Below are 25336 nucleotides of genomic sequence, written 5' to 3'. Positions count from 1 at the left end.
AACAATACAAATGTCCAACATCAGATGACCACTTAAACAACTCATGCTACATTAATAAAATGCAGTATTCCAAAGGGCTACTGCAGATGAAGAGCTGACAGAATAAAAATATACCCACAAGACAAAGATGAAAAAAGGCAGTTTATAAAATGGTGTAATCCATTTTAATATTCAAGTTACACACAAACACACATGCTATATATAATATCAGGCTATATACCTGGTATATACACGGTTATCTGTCTAATTTTTAAACTGAGGATGTTAAATTTTTCTTTGTTTCTTATTTATATCTTCTAATTTTAAAAACTGGTTAAAAAGAATATATATTGCACTTATTTCAAGGTTTTTTTAAAAAAGAAATCATTTCTAACTAAGAGATTTAGCTATTCTAACATTCCACAAGAGTACCTCTTTGTAGCTTTAACATTTTATGTTTCTATAAAAGGAAAAACCAATTAAATGGATGGTATCCTCTGGAGAGCAGGAAGGAGTCACTGTAGCATATTCTACATTAATGGGGCAAAACTCTATTAGCATAAAACAAACAAGCCAAAAAATAATAAAAACTCACCTAGAAGACAAAGGCAGCCTGCCTGTAAATACACACTGGAGAGTCCCCACTAGTTAAGTCACAGATAAAATCTTCCCGGATTTTATCTTGAAAATGATTTTCTTTGTTTGAAAGATTTTTTTATAATGACAAATGATTTTCACACAAAACCAAACCTATCAACTTAATGTACCATTAGTAGCTGAAAGGGAAGTGCAGAATTGAACACAGTGATATTGGTAGGGTGAGGGGAGTACTTTTTCCACTCTTCTAATTTCAAGGAAGAAATGTTTCTGTTACAGTGACATTCTTGGCCCCCTTCTGCCCCCTTACTTATTCCTTCCCATGGAGGGAGTTACAATTATTTGCCTGAGTGATTAGACAAGAAGAAATGCATACTAAATCTAAATTTCAAGGTAGGGCCATTTTAACCACAATTTTAAAGGAATGTAACTGCCTGCCCATCCATCCCTACACACCTAAAACCATGCGTACACATGACACATGTGTTTAATCATTGCTTGCTGCCTGGCCAATCCAGAAGATCAGAAATCAAAAGATTTAAGATAAGTAGTCTGTTCTATGATAGAAAGTTTCCATGTACAAGCAAGAAAGGGATCCAACAATGAAAGCACAGGAACAAAAATGGGTCCTGAAAAATCCTCATTTTAAGGTATCTGACCTCTCTCCATTTTGTGTCACACAGAGCTTCTGTTTGGTGAGCAAATAACCATGACAGCCCGAGACAGGGTCTGGGTGTCCCTTCAAGTATAGAGGGTACCTCTATTAAAATTCCATTCATTTTTCTCTAACAAGTTCAAATGTCACTTCCTTCCTACAACTTCCCTCTTCATACTATCTACATGTTATCTCTTATTCTCTCCAGATTCTATGCCCCCTGTTTCTACCAATCATTTTATATGAATTTTTATAGTCATGTGTGTACATCTTCTTTTACTAGGTTACAAGTTTCTTGATGGAAAAGTTCAAGTCAATAATTTTATAGGAGTCATAGTATCAACACAATGTCTTACACAGTTACTCAAGAGATATATATAGGACTAAAATGCTAGAATGTTCCTAAGTTTAAATTTTTCCTAGCCCCTTACCCCTTAATAATACAGTCATTAGAGAGTAAGCTTAATGTCCACCTTAGAGACTTAATGGCTACCACAGCAAATGTTAGCCCCATGCATATAACTTTTTTGGCTTCCTCAGCTTTTAGTCTCATGTATGTGATAAGAGGGTGAGATATTTCCCACTTGCAGGAGCTAGCTTGTAGCTAACTCTCTACATGAATCTAACAGAAATATAAAATTGCAAGTCACATATATACTTTAAAATTTTCTAGAAGCCATACTAAGAAAAGCAAAAAGGAACAGTTGAAATTGACTTTAATATTATATTTTATCAAATCCAATATATCTGAAATATTAAACATGTAACCAATGTAAAAATGATTAAGACATTTTACATGCTTTTTGTCATACTAATTCTTTGAATTTCATTGTGCATTTTATACTTGTAGCATACCTCAACTCATACTAGGCACTCCTTGTTCGTTGCAAAAGCTAGTTATTTCATTTCTCTTTGCCTCAGTTTCCTCAATTTTAATAAAAGGATAATATTTGCCTTATAGAGCTAGACTAAACTTTAATAATGAAATATGTGTAAAGGGCTTAGAGGAGTACTTGGAAAACTGTAAGGGCTAAATAAATATTAACTACCATGACCACCATCCATTTATGAAAAGACTGAAATTCAAAAAAAAAAACAAGTGTATTTCCCAAGTTCATAAAGCAAATCAATGCTGATACTACTTTCTGTCTTGTAAATAGTTGTCTATTAAATCAGGCAGAGCAGCTGGGAGCAATGGAAAATCATATTTTTTACCCATTTAAAATTCCAAACTGTTAGCCAAATGGAGTTCGGGAGTCCATCCAAAAGGCAACATTCTTCAAAATGGTAGCTTAGAGAAATGCCATCCAGCTGTGCTATACTAATGTTTTTCTTTCACCCTACCACTTCCTTTAAGCTCTGGCCCCATTTGCTATAATATTTCATCCATGTCAATATGTGCACAAAACCCAACTTACATTTTACCCTCCATTATTTTGGGATATTTTGCTGTGCTTTTTAAATGACAGGTAAGACTGAATATTCTTTTATAAATATATGAAATTCCCAGCATCGAAGACCATCTGATATTTTGTTGAATATTGATTGTGATGTTCAGGGCACTCAGAGCAGAGATGAGATACAGATGCCATAGCCAAATCAAAGGAACTATGACCCAGGAATCAAGGAACATTATTTCTGGCCTTGGGTCTGTGAATAATTGTGACCTTGGGCAATCCACTCAAACTGTATCTCAGTCTAAGATAAGGTAACATTAAGTATTAACATATAAAGTCACTCATGATGAAGCTGCATCAAGTCTTAGCATTCTTATTTATCTCTAAGTATTTGGCCATCATTTCTCCTTGAAAAAATAAGCATCTACAGTTTTAGGATAATTTAATATTCAAACAATTAGAATACTTAGCAAAGCAAATAAAGGATACATCTAATATTTATGCTGATATCACTGAAATCCAGGCAATCATTATATCCTCCAGCTTTCAAATAGGTAGCAAGGTTAAGAATTACAGAATATCATCTCTCTCTGATATGAAGATGCTAACAGATAAGAAGGGGAGAGAAGAATAGAAGTTCATTGAATTAGACAAAGAGGAATGAAGGAAAGTTAAGGGGATGGGAATAGGAAAGACAGTGGAATGAATCAGAAATAACTTTCCTATGTACATATATGAATACATGACCAGTGTAACTCCATCCACATCATGTATGACCACAAGAATGGGAAGTTATAATTCATGTATGTATAATATGTCAAAATACATTCTATGATCATGCATAACTATAAGAACAAATAAAAAGATTTTAAAAGGAATTACAGGACATCAGCATAAACACAAAGGGGCATCAATGATTATATTCACAGATCTCCCACCCCAATCCAAGTTCCCATATCTGGTTACTCAACATCAGTGCTACTGATATTTTGGGTCAGAAAATTTTTAATTGCAGAGGGATGGCCTGGGCATTGTAGAATATCTAGCAGCCTCCAAGGGCTCTTCCCACTATATACCCGTAACACCTGCCCACAGTTGTGACAGACAAAAATACTGGTAGATACTACTGAATGTCCCCAGAGGCAAAACTGCCCTCGGTTGAAAACCTTTACTGTGGCTACTCTAAATTCCTTTAGAATTAAACTTCTATAGTGTCACTGAAAATTGTCACAGCTTATGACACAGACTCATTAATATAACATGCAATGATCAACACCCATTGGCAATCTGGATTCTTAAAAGGCACTTTTCCAGTTAATTTTCATTTAATATATATATATATATATATATATATATATATATATAGTGGAATATACTTGTGTAATTTTTCTGTGGACCCATTATATTGTGGAGTTTATCCATGTATCTTTTTCAGACCCTAAACCATGTTTCTAGATAAATGGTGATTTTGGTAACTAATATTTGGGATTAAGATATTTAAGTTTTAGAATTCATGATGTACTTTTTTAACGTGAATACCCTGACTTTAATTTACTGACCAAAGGAATTTTTTTACATTTTTAAAGATATTTTAAAAATATTTATGAATTCACAGAAAGTTGCACAAGCAGTTCAGAAAGTTCCCAAATACCCTTCACCCAGTTTTCCCCAATGATAACATCTTCTATAACTGAGTTAATATCAACATCAGGAAACTGGCATTGACCCAAGGTGTACAGATGTATGCCATGTAGTCCTGTGGCCCCACCTTGATCAGGACATGGGACTGTTCCATCACCACAGAAATTCCCTCCTGGAGACTGGGGTTGTGCTCAGTTGTAGAGTATTTGCCTAGCACATGTGAGGCAGTGTTTTCAATCCTTAAAAAAAGAAATCCCATCCTGCTTCCCCTTTACAGCTCCCCTTCTCCCTCATAACCACTAGTTTGTTCTCCATCTCTATAATTTTATCATTTGGTGAATGTTATACAAATGGAATCATACAGCATGTTACCTTTTGAGATTGAATTGTTTTGACTCAACTTTTTTTTTCTGGTGCTAGGGATAGAACCTATGGCATTGTACATGCTAACACAGAAGCCAGAGGTGCTCTATAACTTAGCCACATCCCCAGCCCTTTATTTGGTAGTAGGGACTGAATTTGGGTGCTCTACTACTGACCTACTTCCCTAGCCTATTTTTTTGAGATATCTGACCACAATTTTCAATGTACTAACAATCCACCATCCCATTCTCCTCCACCATGTCCCCACACTTTCTGTTACCCACTAAAGTGCACAAGCACAAGTTCTGGATCCAAGTGACTAGGCTCTATCATCACCTTTTTATCTAAAATTGTGATAGAGGCTTATTGTCTTTCCTTGGGCCTATGCACATAAACAAATTGGGAAGAACTGATGATATCTTATCAGCCATAAGATAACAGGATCAGCCAAACGTGTAAGGTATCTACTGTTTAATGCTATGGACACAAAAAGAAATTACCATAATGTGTAGAAGAACCACGGAAGAGAAAGAACAAACAGGAAAAACTGCCCTCCCTCTAAAACACATGCTTGAAGTCATTGAGCTAGCAGATCTGATATACTGTTGATGGAGCATTTGAGATAAGGGTATCCTGCTTGCAGATCCAGCTGAAAATGAGAATTCCCCCTATTTATAGGCATGAGATTCAACATTTGGAAGAAAGGACACCATCATGACAATGGTGGTTATGTTGGAGGAGGAGGCTGAAAGATCATTTTCGCTGTTCACTCTAGATGCTTCCATATTATTTTTGAGAAAGTAGATGGGATCTCAAAGGGAGAGAGAATAAGCAGAGAAAAGGCAAAGAACTAGACAATCCTGATTATGGACATAATTAAGGGGCAGGAGGAAACAAAAGCAACGGAGAAGAAGTGGAAGAGGCAGGCAGAAAGAGAACTAGGGGAGTACAACAATGTTGTGGCCAAGGGAGGGAAGTTTCAAAAGGGAACTTAACAGTCAACAGAATCAAAAAGGAAAAAGAGGAGAGAAACAAGATGTCAGAACAGATATAAGATCTGAAAGAGGCTTATTAAAAATCATACCCTCCTCCCTACATCACACACCTCAATCTTTGAGAAAACTGAGGTCTAGAAAGGGTAAGTGGTTGGCTCAGTAGGTGATGGTAGCTAGATGGCATAGCAAAGGAAAACCAGAACAAGTTTATGGATAAGATAGCAAAGGGTGCAATGGAAAGAAAAAGATATCACAAACAAGGGGAATAAATGGATAAGTAGTACCTTTAAAAGACAGGAAGAGATGGGACTATAGGCAGAAAAATAATACAATCTTTCCTCTGAGGATGGATAACTTGTTTGTTTCCTTTTTCATTTTCAGGAGATCAGGGGAATCCCTCAGAGAGAGGACCTGGATTTCCCCAGAATTTTACCTTTGGCAACCTTCCTCTCTCAAAGTATCCCCATATCCTAGGCTACACTATGTGTTAATGAGGGATTCCCATATTTCTATTCCAGCCCAAACTGTCTCCTAAACTCCAGGCAAAGCAGAGATGAACATCTCTACCTTGATATCTAATGGGCTCCCAAATTGAAATCACCATCCCCACCACTGTATTGCCACTCCAACAAAATCTCAGTACAAGGTCCCACACGATAAACTATTTTAGGCAAAATATGAAACATCATTTCTCATTGTAGTCACATCTGTCTTAGAGCAGCCTTACCCATTGAGTATTCAGTGATGGATTAATGGTAAATTGGAAAGTCTTAAATTAGCCTGATACAGATCTATGCCAAGGGTAGCAGAGAGATCAATGGGGACTCCCAATAATATGCACCTCCTTGTGTTCATTTTCTTTAAATATTACTCTTGCCCTGAACGTGAGTGGGACATGTGACTAGGTTCTGACCAGCAGAATACAGTAAGGGGTGATATGATTTTACTCCCTGGATTAGATGTGTGTGTGTGTGTGTGTGTGTGTGTGTGTGTGTGAGAGAGAGAGAGAGAGAGAGAGAGACAGAGAGACAGAGAGACAGAGAGACAGAGAGACAGAGAGAGACTGACTACATCTTTTGCTGGCCTTGAAAAAGCAAGTTGCTAAATTGTGAACTGCCAATGGGGAAAACTAAAACTGCATGGCAGGCAACTGCAGGCAGCTCCTAAGATCTTAGGGCCTCAGTCCTACAACCACAAAGAAGTAAACTCTGCCAACAACAACATGAGCTTGGAAGAGGACCCTGAGTTTGAGATGAGACCATGGGCCCCAGCAACACCTTAACTGCAGCATGTAAGACCCTGAGTCAAGGACTAGCTGAACCATAATAGACTCCTGATATATGGAAACTGAGATAATTAATGCAAGTTGTTTTGACCGAAGAAGTTTGTGGTAATTTATTATACAGCAACAGAAAACAAATATATGAAGCAATATTTTACTAATTACTTAGGTTAAAAACATTTATAAAATATGTATGATAATAAAGCTAAAACTAACAATATGATCAAAGAATATAAATTTAACTAGATTAATGTTTAAGTACTGGCATAGTGAGAAAGGTTCTTGTTTAAAAAAATTGAAAGAGAACTCACTTCGGGAGCTCATACACCAAAACTGGAATCACACACAACAAAAGATTAGCATGGCCCTTGTATAAAGGATAACATACAAATTTGTGAAACATTTTTTTAATTTACAGGGAAAGAGGGACAGTTGGAGGAAAAAGTGGGCCCTTGACTCATTGTGAACTCACAGACATAGTTATCAAAACCCAGTAACATGAGACCATGATAACAGAGCATAACACACAAAAGAGAATTATTTTGCCATATGAACTGGCTGAATCAAATCAATACATACTTCCTGGGTGCCTCTATTTAAGGCATTAGAAGAACTACAGGGACCATAAACTATGCTCCTGTACCTCAGGTATCTTCTACTCTACTTGAGGTGCTAAAATAAACATAAAAAAGCTACACCATGATAAAGAATTTAAATTACAGTTTAAGACAATGATAGAAAATGTTTATAAAGCTGATATTACAATTTGCCTGGCAATTATTAGTTAGAGGCAGTAACAGAAGCAAGAATTCAGCAGAGGAAGATAACACATCATTATTAATATTACAATTATTGCTTAGCAATAAGATGTAAAAATTACGTTCAATACTAGAATTCACATTACTGAGCATGGGTTCTCAAATTTAAAAAATGCAGACGTGAAACATTACCTGAAACATTGAGACAATGTGTGATAGTTCAGGAGTCTCTATAGTGCCAAATAGCATTATACTTTACAGAAGAGTAACTTTAGGCAAGGAGGTATTAAATAATTTGCTCCTGATTACATGGCACTAGGTCACTTAAAATGGGAAGTAGATTTTTTTCTCAATCTGGTATGCTCATGAAAACTCATATTGCCTTTCTAAGTTACCACACCTTCTTTTAGTTAATATAACGTCTTCATTAAATATTTTGAAATTTCACATCATCCTTGATAGCTCTCTCCAAAGTTGACAAGCAGTCATAGTCATTTCTTCCCTTGTGATGTCTCTCACATTTAGTCCTTCTTTTAATTCCACAAAGTCAACATCCTATAACCAGGTCCTTTTAATCTTCTATTTAATCTTTGCAGCAATCTTCTAAATCGTCTCTCCAATTCCAGTTTTGCATTGCCATCTGTCCTGCATAATTCTGACCATGGCAATTCTCTGCTAAAGGTCCTTAATTGCACTACATTGTGTACAGAATAAAATTCAGACCTTTTAATTTCAGATTCATTAAGTCTTAGTGTCATCACTTCCCACTTTACAAGGGGCCTTGTTTTTTTCATGTGTTGAATGGGAATAATACAAACCACCTCATGGTACTGGTTTCCCTGGAACAGTCCCTGTTTTGGTCAACTCATGCTGATTAGTGTCCTGGTTTGAAAATCATTTGATTAACAAAGGGTTGTTACCAGGGTTTAATGAGACAATGCATATAAATATAACAGGCCTAGAATGACACTTTCTAGTTTTCTCAAGGTTACCTGGTACTTTGCTGTCTGAAATACTATCTAAGAGTTCTAACAATAGAAGATCCTATCCATAATAAATAGACAACCTCAGATGCTATCTACTCACCTTTGTCTAAATACTACTGTATTTGTGTTAGTCATCTTTCTGTTACTGTAACAAATACCTGAGGTAAGTCACCTTAAAAGGAGGAAGGGTTTCTTTTGGTTGGCATTTTTGGAGGCTTCCCCACATGGTAACCTGGCACCATTGTCTTAAGTTCTGTAGTGAGGCAGTACGTCATGGTGGGAACATGTGGCAAAGGAGGCTTCTTACTTCATACCAACCAAGAAGTAAAAGAGAGCAGAAGAAGAGGGGCTAGGGTCCCAATATCCTCTTCAAGGGTATACACCCAATGACCTAACTTCCTTGCACTATGCCCAACCTCCTAAAGTCCTGCCACCTCCTAATAGAACCACAGGCTAGGAACCAAGCCTTCAACACATGGGCCTTTGGGGGACATTTAAAATTCAAACTATAGCAGTATTCAATAACTCTCTTACAATATGTGTCTAACACTGGCTTGGGTCATGTATTTGTGCACATTTTAACTTCTTCAGTGTTTCACTGTGCTTTTTTGCTGCTATGACTAAAAGACCCAGCCAGAACAATTGTAGAGGAGGAAACATTTATTTGAGGTCTCACAGTTTCAAAGGTCTTAGTTCATAGAAGGCCAGCTCCATACATCTGGGCTCAAGGTGAGGCTGAACATCATGGCAGAAGAGTGTGGCAGAGGGAAGCAGCTCACATAGTCATCAGAAAGCAGAGATTTTGCTCTCCAAATATAAAATATATACCCCAAAGGCACGCCCCCAATTCTGACCTCCTCCAGTCACACACTACCAGCCTTCAGTTACCACTCAGTTAATCCCTACCAGGGGATTAATTTGCTGATTGGGTTAAGACCCAGTCATTTTTCCTCTGAACCTTTCTTGCATTGTCTTACCATAATTCTGAGAAACTAGCTTTCTGGAGGATAGTGTCTGCTTTTGAATCTTCTTAGTCCCACACAATGCACTTAGTAATGTCTTCCACACAGAAACACTCACAAAATCACCTACATAAATTTGGAAATAATATGGAATTTTGGTCATAGAAATGTGTTCCACTTATCCACAGGTTGCTTATTCAAGACTTCTGCTTTCTCACCTCTTGAAATCATTTCACTTGCATATTAGGATCACAGCAAGGGTACTCTAATAGGAAGTTCCCTTCTTTCACAACTGGTCACTGCCCTGATTATTTTGGAGTGGTGGTGGAGGATGGATTCTGAGAGCTGCACTAATACAAATACACACTAAGAGCACAAATTCTAGAGCCTGGTTGCCTTGGACACAGACTCCACTAGGTACAATCTCAAAATATTACTTAACCACTTTACACCTCAGTTCCTGCCTCCTGGGTGGTTATTGTAAAGATTAAATGAGATAATTCATATGAAGGACTTTTAAAAATACATGGAAAGTACTCAAATAAATGACAACAATTATTATTTGGTATCTTCTCTTTCTCAACCTCAGTCACATCAGAATATTTTACCATGGAGTGAGAAATCTAAGCAACATCTTTTATCCAAGGCAGCCAAGTGTGGGTTCTCAGGTCAAAATCCAACCCACTCATAGTTCACAATTTTCTCTATCTTACTTTCTAGGATGTCTGTTTCTACTCCCAGTTCCCCCCTCCTTCATTCCTGGTCTAAGCTAGAGCCATTTCTAACAGCTCCTATGATCATTGGCAAAGATAGAACTCTTCCTGCCTAGTCCACTATGAATAACCTCCAGCTTCAAGTTCAACCCAAATCATACACCAGCAAGGTCCTCATGTTCTCTGGTTCTGTCAACTAGAAAAACCTCTCAGAAGTTTTACTCTTTATGATTCCAGTCTTTCAGTTTCCACCTGTAGCCTGAAATGATAATCTTAACTCCTCTCTTATAATTATTCCCAAACTCCAGTCTCTGCAACCTGCTCAATTATGTAGCTCTCTCCATTAACAACCTAGACTAAAACTTGTCTTGCTTTTTTAAAAATATTTTTTAGTTTTAGATGGACACAATGCCTTTATTTTATTTATTTATTTGTATGTAGTGCTGAGGATCCAACCCAGTACCTCACACATGCTAGGCAAGCGCTCTACCACTGAGCTATAACCCCAGGCCTTGTCTTGCTTCTTGATCTATTAAGTTTTCAACAGTCTACCTCCTGACTAATATTACAAATATTAGAGAATTAGGGTCACTTACCATGGGACAGTCACTCTTGTCTCTGAACACCCACAACTGGGTGAAGGAACTGTGCATTATACCAAATCAAGAGGCCATTCAGATGGACATCCCTTTGACTTCTTGTATCACAGTGCAAAACCCTCTTTTTGAGGTGAATGAGCCTGAAGGGATTTGAATACTTAATTTAATCAAAACTCCATAATATATATATTAGACAACTTATATCTCCTCTACTTCATACATACCTGCATTTCTCTTCAGGTCCTTATGCAAAAAGCTTAAGAAATTGTAGGCTAGTGTTCACTTATAATATTCAAATGAGTTGATCAAGCACAACAGCTATTATTCCAGACACTGAGACATTTAATTTTTAAGCTGTTGTCTGGAATACAATTACTATATTATTTAGGTATTTAAACACTCAGATCAAAACTAATAATATAATGATAACTGTTTCATCAAAAAGTAATAAAATCACAATTTTTACCTAATTTAATGTTACTTATTTTCTTAGCATTAAGATATATCAAAGCAACATCTCCCCTAAGCCCTATGGCCATGGATGGCTTTAAAAGGTCCATAGATTTATGACCCCCAAACCTGCCTCTGTGCCTCAGATCTGACTTCCCACCTCAACCATTAGTATACCTTTTATTTCTTAGAATAAATTAGTATTTGCAAGGAAAGAATCCAGTGGGGTATAGTTTTATTTAAACTTTACTATTTAGAGAAATTCTAGGTTATTGTAAACAAGTCAAGCAGTATAAAAAGGTGTCAAGTGAACATTAAAAATCCCTAGTCCTGCTACCCCTTATCCCCAAGGTAACAGAGAACTGTTTCTAATGCATCATTCCAGAAATTTTCTAAGCATATGTAAGTATACATATATTCAAACTCCTATCTATCTATCCCATCGTAACCTCCACCTTCTTTCTATTGTACAAACAGGATCCTATAATACACAACATTCTGCACCTTTTCCCCACTGAAAAATGCATCTTCATCATCATTCTCTGCCATTATATCTATATCTACTTCACTTTTCTTAATGAGGTGAACAGCATCCCATAGTGTGTATATACCATAATTAACATATTCAGTCCCTCATGGTGGGCATTAAGACTGCCCACAGTGAAAAGAGGGCATCAGTGAGGTCACCAACATCCTTGTAACAAGTGACAATTGTTTACTTCCTTTTTAGATTAGATTCACTGGAACAAAAGGTATTCACATTTTACATTGTCATAGGGACTTTCAAGCTGTCCTCCCAATGGACTCCACCAATTTATACTGCCACCAACAGTGCACAGAGGTAGGCTTTTAAGTCAATGGTCTGGTCTGAAGCTCCTGCAGCTCAAATAGAGAACTAGATATTTAACACAAGAATAGCAAAGCACTGATAATTTTGTTATATCTTTTAACAGTTTAGAAAACCAAGTGCCACAGTTAGTGGCAACCACACCCTGCCGTGACTAGCCTTGCCCCATCCGAATGCAAATTCGGAGGGTGCTATTCCTCAGAATTAATCCTCCTCTTAAATAATGGATTTGGTAGATTCAGAGATTTTAGAGAGTGAATTCAGCATAGAAGAGAAACCTATACTGCCCCTGGCAACATCACCCATAATTATCTCTTAACACCAGGAGTGCTACATAATGGTGTGATATAAGGTAGTTTCCACTCACCCATAATTAGCTAAAGGCATTGGCAAATGGAGACACACTTTGAATATGTAAGAACTCAGTACATCAGCATATTCATGGATGGGATGATCTAACCTGAGAGAGTTTGCTAGTTTAACAGAGAATGGGAGGGGGTTTTCCTAGTGACAGTGAACATCTATAAGCAAGACAGTAAGATTCTCAGTCACATCTAGAATAATATTTGGTTAACATTTAATGTTTTACAAAGCACCTTAGCATACCTTCTCTCATTTAATCTCCATGATAAATCTGGTAGAAAGACCAAACAGCTATTACTCATTAAACAATGATTCAAAGAGCACATACTATGTGCTGGGCACTCTCTGCCATGTACTTGGTATTGAAAGATGAATGAGACATTCCCTGATCATTCACTGGTCACATGCCCAATAGACCCATCTGTGAAGGCTTCACATTACCCATTCAGGATACTTAGACGACATGGCCTACACAGCCTGTGGGTCCTGTCCCCTGCCCACTCTTCTAGTTTTACCTCATCCACTTTTATACCTCATTCACTATGGACCGGTCACACTAGACTACACTGGGAAAGAACCCCAATTTTCTTCCACATCAGGGATTTCTACTTAATTTACTCTACCTTGGATCCTAATTCTTTGCCTGGATAACTCCTACTACATCTTTCAGATCTCAGATGCATTTGTCATTTCTCCCCAGACCCCCACCCCACCCATATAAATTATAGTTCGTCTATATTTTCATAAGACTTGACTTTCCTTGCAATCTTTATAAGGAAATACCCATATATTTGTTAGCACTCCACTTCCCCAGGAGACTGAAAGGCTTAGGAGGGTAGTAATCATGACCCCAGCATCTCCAAGTCCAACCGAAAGCCTGGCACACAGCAGAGAGAACAAGAAGACTGAATGCAGCCAATGTCCTTGAGGACTAAACAATAGAGCAGGTAAAATACACAAAGAAGGTAAAGGCAAATTTTACAAGAGGATGGGGGAGGTTATTGTTGCTAAAGGGAGGTAGGTATGTGCCAGGAACGCTTCTTACTGAAATGATTTAGGCCACCAGGGTAGACAACCTGCAGGTGAGGCAAGAACAAGGAATACATGGTGCTTCTCAGAATTTGGATTTTGATATTTAAGTGCATAGTGGTACCATTATTCAATGCAGAGAAATGCAAGTGGAGGAAGCTCTGTTGTTATTGATTATTGCAATACAGAACCCAAGGAAGTACAGATCTTGGCAGAGTTGGGAATTTGGACAGCAGGAATTCCTCTCACCTGCCTCTCATCATTATCAAGCTAAGTAGGAAACATCATGATTTCAACAAGGTAATATTCAGTGTTGAGTCATAGATGGCCCATAGGTCAAGCTAGACCAAAGGGAGGGTAGTGGAAAGACCAGAAGACTTGGCATAGACAAAGCCAGGTGGTATCTCTATATCTGGACATATTTTTGGCCAGAAGATGTCAATGATGTAATTAAGTATGTTTATCTTGGAGGGTCAGAAGAAGAAAGAAGAAAAATTCAGTGCCTCAGTATCTCACATTATCTGGTAATAACTATTTCATTTCTACTGGATGGCCCCAGTCCTGGATTTCTTTCTTTTTACTCTGTGTTGTAATTTCTGTTTCTCTATGTTCCTCATAGAAAGTAGTCAAGGGAGAAATCCTAAATAAATACAATAAATTGCAACCTAATGCCAGAATTGTTTGGGGTTGAAAAGCATCAAAACATGATGTTACTGAGAGAGTTACCTCATACTATAACTCCTCAACTGTTTCTCTGGTCTGACCATAGGTCTATAAATACCCAGGGTGTTAAAGAAGGTAGTAAGAAGAATCTGGCATGCCGTATCACCAATAGTGAAACTTCCGAGTCCTTCCTCTCTCCCTACCCCTAACACCCAGAACAGCATTACATGAAACAGGAAGCTCTGAATCATAATTCTAGTTAAAACATAATAACCAATAGTTTATTTCAAAAATGTGAATGTAGTAACAAGAAGAAAAAACTATACCAGAAGCCTCAATGAAAACACAAAGTTTTGAGGGGAAAAAAACTAAACTCTTCACATTACCAATAAGACATAATGGGGAAAGACAAACATTTAGCCAAAAACTATAAAATTCCCAAGCCAAAGGAAGTCAACCCAGTGCAATGGAGCCAAACAGGCAGACAAAGAGACAGCTTTGATTAGCACAATCCCCAGGATCTTGTCCTGGTCTAGGTATCTTGTGACAGCTGTGTGGCCCAGAATGTCTCACGGGGCCTCAGTTACTCCTCTGCAAGATTAGACATTTGAAAGACATCACCTCCAAAGATCCTTTCCAGTTTTAAAACATCCCTTTCATAACGTACTTAATTTTATTTTTATGCCCCAATTATGTAATACAATCAGAGCAGCTACAGTGAGTCAGACATTTCCATGACTGCCTCATTTACATCTAGAAATATGTGAGGTAATATTTTCTCTTTTGCATATTATAATAATAAAGGCCAGCATTTGTAAGCACTCAACAACTGCCAGGCAGCTGTCAAAGGGCTATATAAATGTATTAATGCACCACATTATCCCAATAATTCTATAAATAGCTATTATTACTAATCCCATTTTATAGATGAAGAGGATGAGGCACAAAGAGATTAAATAACTTGCCCAAGGTCACAGGACTAGTAGTGACAGAGCCAAGACTCAAACTCAGCTAGTCTGTCTCCAGAGACTGTACTTGACCTCAGATGAAACAAGTGAGTCTCTTAAGAGTTTAGGTAACTTTGGCTGTCCAATGGCATAGCTGAGTTCAGATCCAGGTGTATCAGATTCCAGGGCCTGCAGCTGTGTGCTTGGGAAAGAATGACTGACTGATGAAGAATAATTTCCTGAAAGGCTGTTTTCATTTACACCCTACTCAATTCTTTTCACCACAATTCACCCCCCATCTATTTCTCTTGAGTTGTGCAAAGGTAACAGGTAAAGAATAACAAAGAACTCATTTTTTAAAATTATATATTTATTTTTAAATTGACAAAGAACTCATTTCTTGAGTACCTGCTCTGGGAAGGCACTATGCCAGATGGAGGAAAAAAGGGAGGAGGCACTGCTTCCTACTACTGCTATAAAAACCTGACTTTCATTCTAGAGTTACAGGGGAACTAACACTTTGGTCAACAGTCAGAACCAGATGGGGTTTTTTTTTTGAAGTAATAGGGGTCCAATTAGCAATCCATGGGGCTACCCAGATTTCACACCGAACCTCTGTCTTCAATTCACTGACTGCTTTGTGACACTCCCTCCTGGCCCACCAAATGTTAGCTAAATATCCAGAATGTTTACAAATCCACTGTGGTGTGCTAAAAAAATCTGCAAAGTTGAAACATACACTCTCCCTTTGGATTTGAAGCCAGCAGAACAGTTTCTCCTTGCAATTATCTATTTTATGGCAATTTCCTCTGCCTTCTTTACATGCATACTGACATATTTTGCCACCTTGTCTTATTACATAACCTCTTCTTTCCATGCAGTGTAATCCCCTCCTTTTTTTGCACAATCTCCCTGTCCCACACTCTCACTCCCCAAAGGACTTGTTGGAATCAATAAGGCAGCCAAAAATTACAAGAGTACTTGAAGAAGTATTAATAGCAAAAATCCTGCTCTAACCAAACTCTCCAGGGCTTGGTTGCTTTTCTTTTGTTTTTTAATTCAAAGGTAGAGGGGGACACAGAGCAGCTGAAACAACTTTCCATAAGGCCAAGTGTTGTGCTTCTTGTTGGAGGCACTTTTTCAGAGTCCAGTGACTTTCATATAACATTTTCAAATCACTTGTTCACTTGTTATAAAAGTAATACATGTTTGTTATACAAAATTTGGAACATAAAAGTTAAATGGGTGGAGTAAGTGTATACAATCACCTGAAGCAAGCCACTTTAGCAACTTCCTTACTTTCTGTATTTATCTCATGAGCATTTTGCACAGCATTAGTCTTGATTTTTAATGGCCAGTTATTGTACTCTATGTCTTCAGTTTTTAAATGTAAATATCTTATAAATAAAAGGTATGCATGCATATATATATACACACATACATGTATATATGTATATATTTCCTTCAGAAAGTATACTTTAACAAGTAATCCATGTTATTCACAGAAAACTGGAAAGATTAAAAAAATAAGTTAACAAAATTTTTTTTAATAATTTTTGCAGTGCTAGAGATCAAACCCAGGGTCTTCTGTATGCTAAGTACACATTCTATAACTGAGATACATCTATTTAATAATTTTGCATATACCCTCTCAGTTATTTATTAATATTATACATACATGGATACAAATACATGTCAAAATGTGGTCATACTACTAATATTTTTTAAATTTTTAAATGGACACAATACCTTTATTTTATTTATTTTTATATGGTGCTAAGAATCAAACCCCGTGCCTCACAGGTGTGAGATGGGCACTCTACCACTGAGCCATGATCCCAACCCCATACTATTAATATTAAAATAGCAATAATATGTATTGAATTCTTGCCACATACCAGTCATTACGATTTTCCCATTTAATGCCATCAACAACTTCTCAGCAGTTCCCAAATGTACAATGGAACCACCTGGGGAGCTTAAAAAGTACTAAATTTCTCTATCCCACCCTCAGAGATTCATATTTAATTTAGCTGAGTGAGGCCTGGGTTTCAGAAATTGGGATTCCCCATGTGATCCTAATAGGCACAGAAGTTGGGAACTATTAGGTTAGCTACTATTTCATCTCTATTTTACTGGAGAAATTAAGGAGCACTAAGGCAAATTAACTACCCAACCTCATACAGCTGATAAAGATAAAGCCAGCATTTGAATTCTGGCCTAATCCCAAAGTAACTATAGATCATTTGGAATCTGCCTCTCCCCATTTAACATTATCTCATGAACCTATGTCTATCTTCATAAATAGAACTCTACATTATCATTTTTAGTAACCACAGCATTCCATTTTATAACAGCAAAAGAATGAGTGTGACCAATTTTCCCATTATAGAAAATGGTGCAACTAATATCTTTATTGATACATCCTTCAGTACATCATTAATTACTTCCTTAGGACAAACTCCAAAAAGAAAAGAATTGCTAAGTCAAAAGGTAAACATTTTTTTTAGTTATATTAGAATGTTTCTTCTCCACATTTTTATTGGTACATTATATACATAATGGTGGGATTTATTGTTACATATTCGCACATGCACACAATATAACAATATAATTTGGTCAATATCCCTTCCCCGCACGCACATCCCCTCCCTCCCTACCTCCCACCTCCTAGTCACTTTCCTCTACTAATGTCCCTTTATTTTTCATGGGATTCCCCCCCACACCTCTCTTTTCCTTTTTCACCCCTAGCTTCCATATATAAGAGAAATCATATGACCCTTGACCTTCTGGTTTGGGCTTATTTCACTCAACATAATGATCTCAAGTTCCATCCATTTTCCTGTGGTAAACACATTTTTTTTAAAGTTTTTGATAAATATTGTCAAATTGACAGTTCCACCAAAAGTGTTTTTTATTTATTTATTTATTTTTTATTTATTTATTTATTTTTTTTTTGCGGTGCTGGGGATAGAACTCAGGGACTTGTGCTTGCAACAAGCACTCTACCGACTAAGCTATCTCCCCAACCCCGCAAAAGTGTTTTAAAATGGCTGCTCACTTAAGTTCTTGCCAACACTGAGTTGTCTTTCCTTTGTAATCTTTGCAAATTTTATCAGAGAAAAGTGCATCCCATTCTAATTTCCCTTTGACGGCTACTGAGAGAGTACCTTTTTCCATGTTTACTGGTCATTAGGATTTCTCCTTTTATGTATTTTCCTTTGCACATTTTTCCCATCCAGTGCACATTTTTCTAGTAAAACCCTTCTATTTTTCTTATTGCTCTCTAAGTCTTTATGTATTAAGGATAATGAGTCTTATTGCAATTGTTCCTAATTTTCTCATTAACTTTATTTATGGTTTGTGTAGAAGTTTTTAATTTTCATATAATTGATGATATTAATCTTTTTCTTTATTAGTCTACCTTTGATATTATGCACACAAATATCTTCCCTGTGCCAAGATTATACAGTCTCCTCTAATTTTTTTTTAGTTCCTTTATCATTGCTCTACTTTTTTAACTTTTATGTCTTTAATGCAGCAGTTCCCAAACAGGATTACACATCAGAATTGCTCACAGGGCTTCTTAAAATGTTCAGGTCCTAAGACTGAAGCACAGTTGAGTGGCATGAGACCTGAGCAAGAATATTTTAAAAGTACCATAGGAAATTCTGATGTCCCCCTCCTTCATAAAAAAAAAAATATTTTAGCTCAGTGTGGTGGGGCACACCTGTAATCCCAGGGACTTGAGAGGCTGAGGCAGGAGGACTGAAGTTCAAGGCCAGTCTTGGGAACTTAGCAAGATCCTGTCTCAAAATAAAAAAATAAATAAATAAAAAGGACTGGAGATGTAGCTGAGTGGTAAAGCCCCCCTGGGTTCAATTCCCAGTACCACAAAAAACAGTAATCCTTCTAAATATATGTAGATGCCCTTTTTTTCCAAATTACTTCAGCATGTTTGTTAAATAAATAATTTCATTAATTTGTAATGCTACCCTTATTCTAGTTGGTAAGTTCCAAGAGAGCAGAAAACATACCTGTTTACCTTGACCGTTGCATCTCTAGGGCCCAGCACACAGCTCAAATTCAATAAATTTTAACTGAATAAATAAATAACAACTGACAACACAAGTCACCAACCTCAAAGTGGTTAGTCTCCTCTTCAATATTTTCTTAACCATTAGACCATAAAACTGATATTGTGCCAAGCAAAGTGACACATACGTACAATCCCAGTTACTCAGGAGGCTATGGCAGGAGGATCCCAAGTTTGAGGACAGCCTCACCAACTTAGTGAGACCCCTATCTCAAAATAAAATATTTTTAAAAGGGCCCAGGGATGTATCTCAATGATAAATCACTTGCCTACCATAAACAAGGCCCAGGATTCAATTTAAAAAAAAAAGACAAAGTAAAACTGATGTTATTAAGGCTTACCATAAGTTGTCAAAAATCTTCAGGTATGCCTGATACACTCTGTTTAAGGTGGCAAGAACATGTATTAGAGGGTCACATCAAGTGAAGTCAAAATAATACTGTCAACTATGTTTAAGGGGCACAGGATTTCTGATCTAATTTTCCATGGAGGAATTAGACAGCAAATGATCCAAGAAACCAAGGAGATTTGGGTTCCTCTACCTCTACCTCTTACAGTATCTCAAACAGCTCCTCAGACACTAACTCAGAAGCTTTGTTGAGCTGATGAAGATTAACACATTTCCACGGAAAGAATATTGGGATAGGGAATCAGGAGACCTGAGTTTTAGTCTTGACACCAAGATGAACTACTACCTATCTGATCTTGGGCATGTTGCTTAACATTTAGGTTGAACTAGATATTCTCTGAGAATCTCTTCAGATCTAAATCTCTACTTGAAGACCTACCACAGGGCAGGTCTTCCAAGGACAAACTGAAATTACTTCCATAGAACAGGGTCCCAATCCCAGTCAGGCTAAAGGCAAATAATACTTATAGCGGTAGTGGTAGTAGTAACAGCTATTGCTACATTTTACTGAGCATTATTATACACTAAACAATATTCTGAACACCATTATACACCAAACAAGCATTTTATGGTTATAATAAAGGCACACATTTATATGGCACTTACCATATTCCAAGTGTTTCACATGTATTACCTTAATTCATCTTTATAACACTATTAGGTGAGTTCTATTATTACCCAATTTCACAAAGGAGGAAACTGAAACACAGAGGGGGTTAAGTGACTTGCCCATAGCCTCACAGATACCAAGTGATATAACCTAAGGAGGTGACTACAGACCACACAGTTAAATATTAGTTTATACTGCCTTCCAAAAGATCATTTTACCACACTTCTCAACTCAGAAATTGCCCAAAATAAGGGATTAGCTGCAGTGATCAAAAGAACTTACTTATGTGGACTGCTTCCGTCTTCACTACTACTTGAAAAATGAGGTTTCACTTCAATGTAATTTTAAGAAGAGAAGATTTCAGGGCCTTTCAAGATATATTATTTATTCAGAAAATATGGTGTTTTTATTAAGATTTGTCAAACATTAAAATGTTTTATTATAAAATAAGTAAATCATTAACAACTAAAAACATGTCCATTAGCCATAGGGAAAAACAGCACAAGCTCTTCATGCATCATTAGGATCAAAACTTTATATCGCTACCTGCACAATCTCCAGTTCGATACTTTCAAAACTATCTATGAAACATTGACCTCACAACCCAAAGATACCTCAACCCAGGTAGGTCATACCTAATCTCAGTACGCTACCTTCTACCATAACTATGCCCTTCTGCCACTTCTGTTCTCAGTCTCAGAGAATGGCACCACTAGCCTCCAGTCCCCAAACTGGCAGGCAATCTTGTTACATCCAGTCACAGAACATTCTAGAACTTATCCTCTTCTCTCTAACCTCAATGCCCCTGCTTCTGCTCAGACTCTAGTCATCTTTCCCCTAAATCACTATTCCAGAAACCTCCTGAATGAATCCAGGCTTTCATTGTCTCCAGCTCCCACCCCACCTCAGCACCACTGCCAAAGTAATCTTTCTAAAACAAAATCTGCTTATATTACTTCCCTGTTTGGAATCTTTGTCTCAAGGATAAAGTGTAAAATCCTTCCTAGAACATACAAGGTTCTTTATTTTCTGGCCTCCTCCAACTACCTTCCCTGCTTTGTCTGAGGTCATGCCCCTACACATCTCATACTAGGCAAACAAAGCAAATTGAAGTTCCTAAACAGTGCTGCTCTGTCTGCCCAGAATGCAATTCTCTCATTTGCCCATTTGACCAACACCTACTCATTTTTAAAGTAGTTCAAAATTCAAAATTCATCATGCTTTTTCTCTGGGCTTCCATCACATTTTGCTCCTCTCCCTATTATAACACTGGTTCAACATGACACAATTTGTTCATGTCTGTCTTTCCTACACAAGGTACACTCTAAGGTCCTGCATCTTATTCACCTCTGTATTCTGTCTGCTGAAAGAAGGAATGTCTCAGGGTTAAAGTGAGTTTATCCAGACTGCTCTTGAATGTCCATTATGAGTCAAAGCCAGCATTCAAGCCAAATCCCATTTCAACAAATGTCTTAAAGTTGACAATCCATGTACATCAAAACTGTGACATTTGTGTACCTATGTATTTTAAAAAGTAACCAGCACAATGAAACATATTTAAAAGATACACTAATCCACCTAGAAACCTAGGTGTTGAATATTTATAGATATTCAAGCTACTTTACTCCATCTACGTGGTCTTTAATCTTTTGTGGATCACAACCAATTTTGGTGTTATTTGTCTATCGTTTCTTAAACCCAAATTCCCTTGGGATAAACATAAGAATCCCACATTCCCTTGAAGATCCCAATACAACCCCCAAGGACACAATCCTCAATCCCATCAAAACTTAAAGATAACTTCATATGTGATAGAAATTCACAGGTTCACAAGAGATGTGATCTGTCAGCTAAGACACTGTTGAGTTTAGTTCTTGGGTAGAATATATTGTTAAAATAGGCATTTTCCTTCTCTCACCAAATACAAACATTACAACATTAAACATGCTTTTTCAAATGGTCTAAGTCCCAAGAAAGTCTTTTTGCAAAGGGAAGCTGGAGAGGTACCAATATCTGTATCCCCTACCTTTGAGAATCTTGTGATACAAATCTGCTTGTAACAAATGAAAAATACAAATAGGAAAAAAATCATTCTCATTTCCTCACATATAACTCCCATGACCACATGTTTAAATGAAGAGAATTCTTTTAAATGCTTCTGGCATGACATTTTTCTAATTTCCCCCAACAACCACTTGAAAATAATTTGAACTTCGAGCTAGCAGCAGCTTCTTTTAAATTAATGTGCTTTGTCCTTGCAAAGACAAAGGGTTAAATTAAAGAAACAGCTGGCTGGCTGCCACTAACTTGGAGAGTTGGGTGGGGGTGGAAGATAGAGGAGGAAGAAAAACCAGTTAGAGGAATAAGTGCTAATTTCTTACCCTGCCACATGGCCATCTTGATCCTATCTTCTCCCACGCTGGGGTCACAGGCTCAGTTTCCCTGAGCCCCCCGTTTTGTAGGGAAACTTGAATGGGGCTGAGATAGAAAAAACAGCTATGTGGTCCTCGCTTCTGCAATATGCTAAAGCCCCAAACCTGAAAATGCGAACAGAAAAATAAACACTTAAAAAATTTCAAATGATTGAAAATTATCTCCTGCCCCTCTCTGAATTTCTCTTTTAAAGACAGGCAGGCACAGCAGTGTCACATTTTCCTTGAGCACCAAGGTACTGCTGAAGAAAATCAGAGATCTAGAGTCAGTTCATATTGTCAGTATTGGATTCAACATGAATCACTAGAGCTTCGGTACATAGGGTTCAGAATCTCAAAGGATGAGTGGTTGGGTGAGATAACTGTTGTATCTTTCCCAACTCAAAATCTCACACTTAGGAGAATGAAAATCAGCATAGATATCCAATCCCCTCCTCAACTCCCCAAATACCCAACTTTACTTTAAGTAATCAGTAGAAAGAAGAGCAAATTTTGTACATGCTTAAAGTTTTCAAATAGATGTTACATAGGAAGAAAAAAAAGAAAGGAAGGAAGCATAATAAAAAGAGAAGAATGATGATACCCTTTGAGGGTGGTTCCTCCTCTCCAATTCGTTTTACTTTCCCCTCTGTGCAAATTTCCTATACTGAGCGTATATTGCTCATATCATGGGTAAATTAACCAAGGAAAAAGGAAATGTAAAAATAGAATGCCAGTTTAATTACAGTGAAATTAATTTAGCAAATTCCTACTATTCCAACTTTAAATTTAGTCTTAGGCAATACTGTTTGCAAGAATATGAAAAGAATGTGAGAGAGAAACTGAGAGGTCTGACTACTGTACATAGTTTGATTTGGTGGTTGAATATATTAAACACTATGCTTGTCCATTTAAGTTTTTACTTAATAATTGGGTCTTCCTTACTTAGCATACAAGCCAATCTACTTCTTCTCAAATAAAGCCCTCTCTTTTTTGACCTACTGAACATCAAAGTAGATTGCTATTTCTATACAATCAAAACGTCCACTTTTGAATTGAAAAAGCTAAAGCACAAACACTGAAGGCTAACACTAAAAGAATCATGTTAGTTGTCTTTAGTGACCTTTTTCTTTAAAGAACAAAAAGGTTAATGTGTACACCAGTACCAAAAACGCCAACAGAGAAAAGAGAGTGCTTTGGATAAGGAAAGGTTCGCCACGTCCTAGGAAATGAGGAACTTTAGAAAGTCCCAGGATAAATTCATCAGGAAAAGGCGCTCCAAAGACTTATCTGGAACCTGGCACACTTTGTTTTGGTTTACTTTTTCTTTCTCTTTTTTTCCTTCTCCTATTTCAATTGTTAAGAAGTACTGTGCGCGTCGTGAGCAAGGAGAAATTTAAACATTTGTAGTTAAACCCAGAGAGCTGCTAATAAAGTATGCAGGGTGTGTAAAGGGGATTCTTACTGGCGTTTAGTGCTCCAACTTCTGTATTTCCCTCATTTACTGGGGGGCAGTTTCCACTGACGTTATCTCACGGACACACGTACAACTTCACTTGGAACTCCGGGCAACTGATTTGCTCTGAAATGTTCATAAAGGTAAACGCGCATCAACGTAAAGGTAAAGCTTTCCCTTACCCCTTACTGGTAAAGGCGCTCAAGCGCCAGGCTCAAAAGTCAGGGGACAACCAGTCACCCGCGTTTAAGTGGCAAGAGGAAAACGCGCAGCAACTACTTTTCCGAGAGTCTGAACTCGACTTCGCAAAGACCCACACAAATCTGAGGCAAGTCCAGAACTGGAGGGAGAATGGGGCCTCGACCGAGCTTTACCAGCAAACGCCACCCTTCCCCAGTCCTAGAAAGGGGACCACAGGCAGCTAACCTCCCTGATTCAAAAGCGGGGCAGGCTCTTCGCCGCTCCGCAAGGAAACTTCGCTGGGACAGCCCAGGGACCCTTCTCCGAGAACTGGGTTGGGCTCCCGGGAAGATGCCGCCCCGCACTAGCTACAACTAGCCTGTCTACCTCCTCCGAGTGCCAGGCGGCGGCGTCTGGGCAAGGGGAACCCCCGGCTTCGGGGGACTGAGCCAGCAGGGGAGCGCTTCCCCTGTGTCGCTGAGATCAGAGGGTGTTCTGGGGGTGGGCCGGGGACGAGCGGCCCACTAAGGACCTGTTGGGGAAGGGACAGCCCATTTGCCTTTACCTGTCGCCGAGATTAGGAGCTGCGGAGTCTGTGTCCGCTGTCGGTGGGCAGCGCGCTCGGGCGGCTCTGGCGTCCAGTACTCTAAGTTGAGCTAGCGCCCCACGTAGCCGGCAGAGCTTCATTCACACAGCCCAGCCAGGGAGGAGGGGGAGCAGAGCGGGCGCGCGGCTCATGTGACAGGCGCCTCCAGAGTATCAGCTCAGCCCAGCGGGCGTCTGCGCGTGCGCGCCACGGAGGGCCCTCGCCTGGCACCTCAGCCCAGGCGGGGTCGGGGCACTCCGACCGAGGAGGAGCAGTTGGGAGGAGTTTCGAAATGCGCAACCGCAGTAGAATGGTCCGACTCGCTGCCATATTTAATGAGGACTGGGCGGGTCCAAACCCAG

General features: G+C 38.2%; 1 protein-coding gene and 1 non-coding gene across 3 annotated transcripts in view; one reads left to right on the top strand and one right to left on the bottom strand.

Annotated features, from left to right (window-relative positions):
• The window catches only part of Clcn5 (chloride voltage-gated channel 5), a 155005-nt gene extending 129922 nt beyond the window's left edge, over positions 1-25083 (bottom strand). The window contains exons 1-4 of one of the 2 annotated variants that reach the window (XM_047535695.1): positions 24954-25083; positions 24218-24334; positions 22723-22878; positions 10925-11067 (exon numbers count right to left, since the gene is read on the bottom strand). Coding sequence is in view for 1 of the 2 variants with exons in the window: in XM_047535694.1 (XP_047391650.1) it covers positions 22723-22738 (16 nt within the window). In the remaining variant the exon portion in view is untranslated. The remainder of the gene's footprint in view (positions 1-10924; positions 11068-22722; positions 22879-24217; positions 24335-24953) is intronic. The other variant, XM_047535694.1, reaches the window with a different exon arrangement.
• On the top strand, positions 7213-7323 carry LOC124972731 (U6 spliceosomal RNA). The gene has a single exon (XR_007106519.1). It is a non-coding gene; the product is annotated as a U6 spliceosomal RNA (small nuclear RNA).
• Positions 25084-25336: the final 253 nt, after the last annotated feature.

This window comes from Sciurus carolinensis, chromosome X, assembly GCF_902686445.1.
Source record: "Sciurus carolinensis chromosome X, mSciCar1.2, whole genome shotgun sequence".
NCBI classification, from domain to species: Eukaryota; Metazoa; Chordata; class Mammalia; order Rodentia; family Sciuridae; genus Sciurus; species Sciurus carolinensis.
The sequence above is the reverse complement of the archived record's forward strand: the minus strand, read 5'-3'. Positions and strand labels throughout refer to the sequence as shown.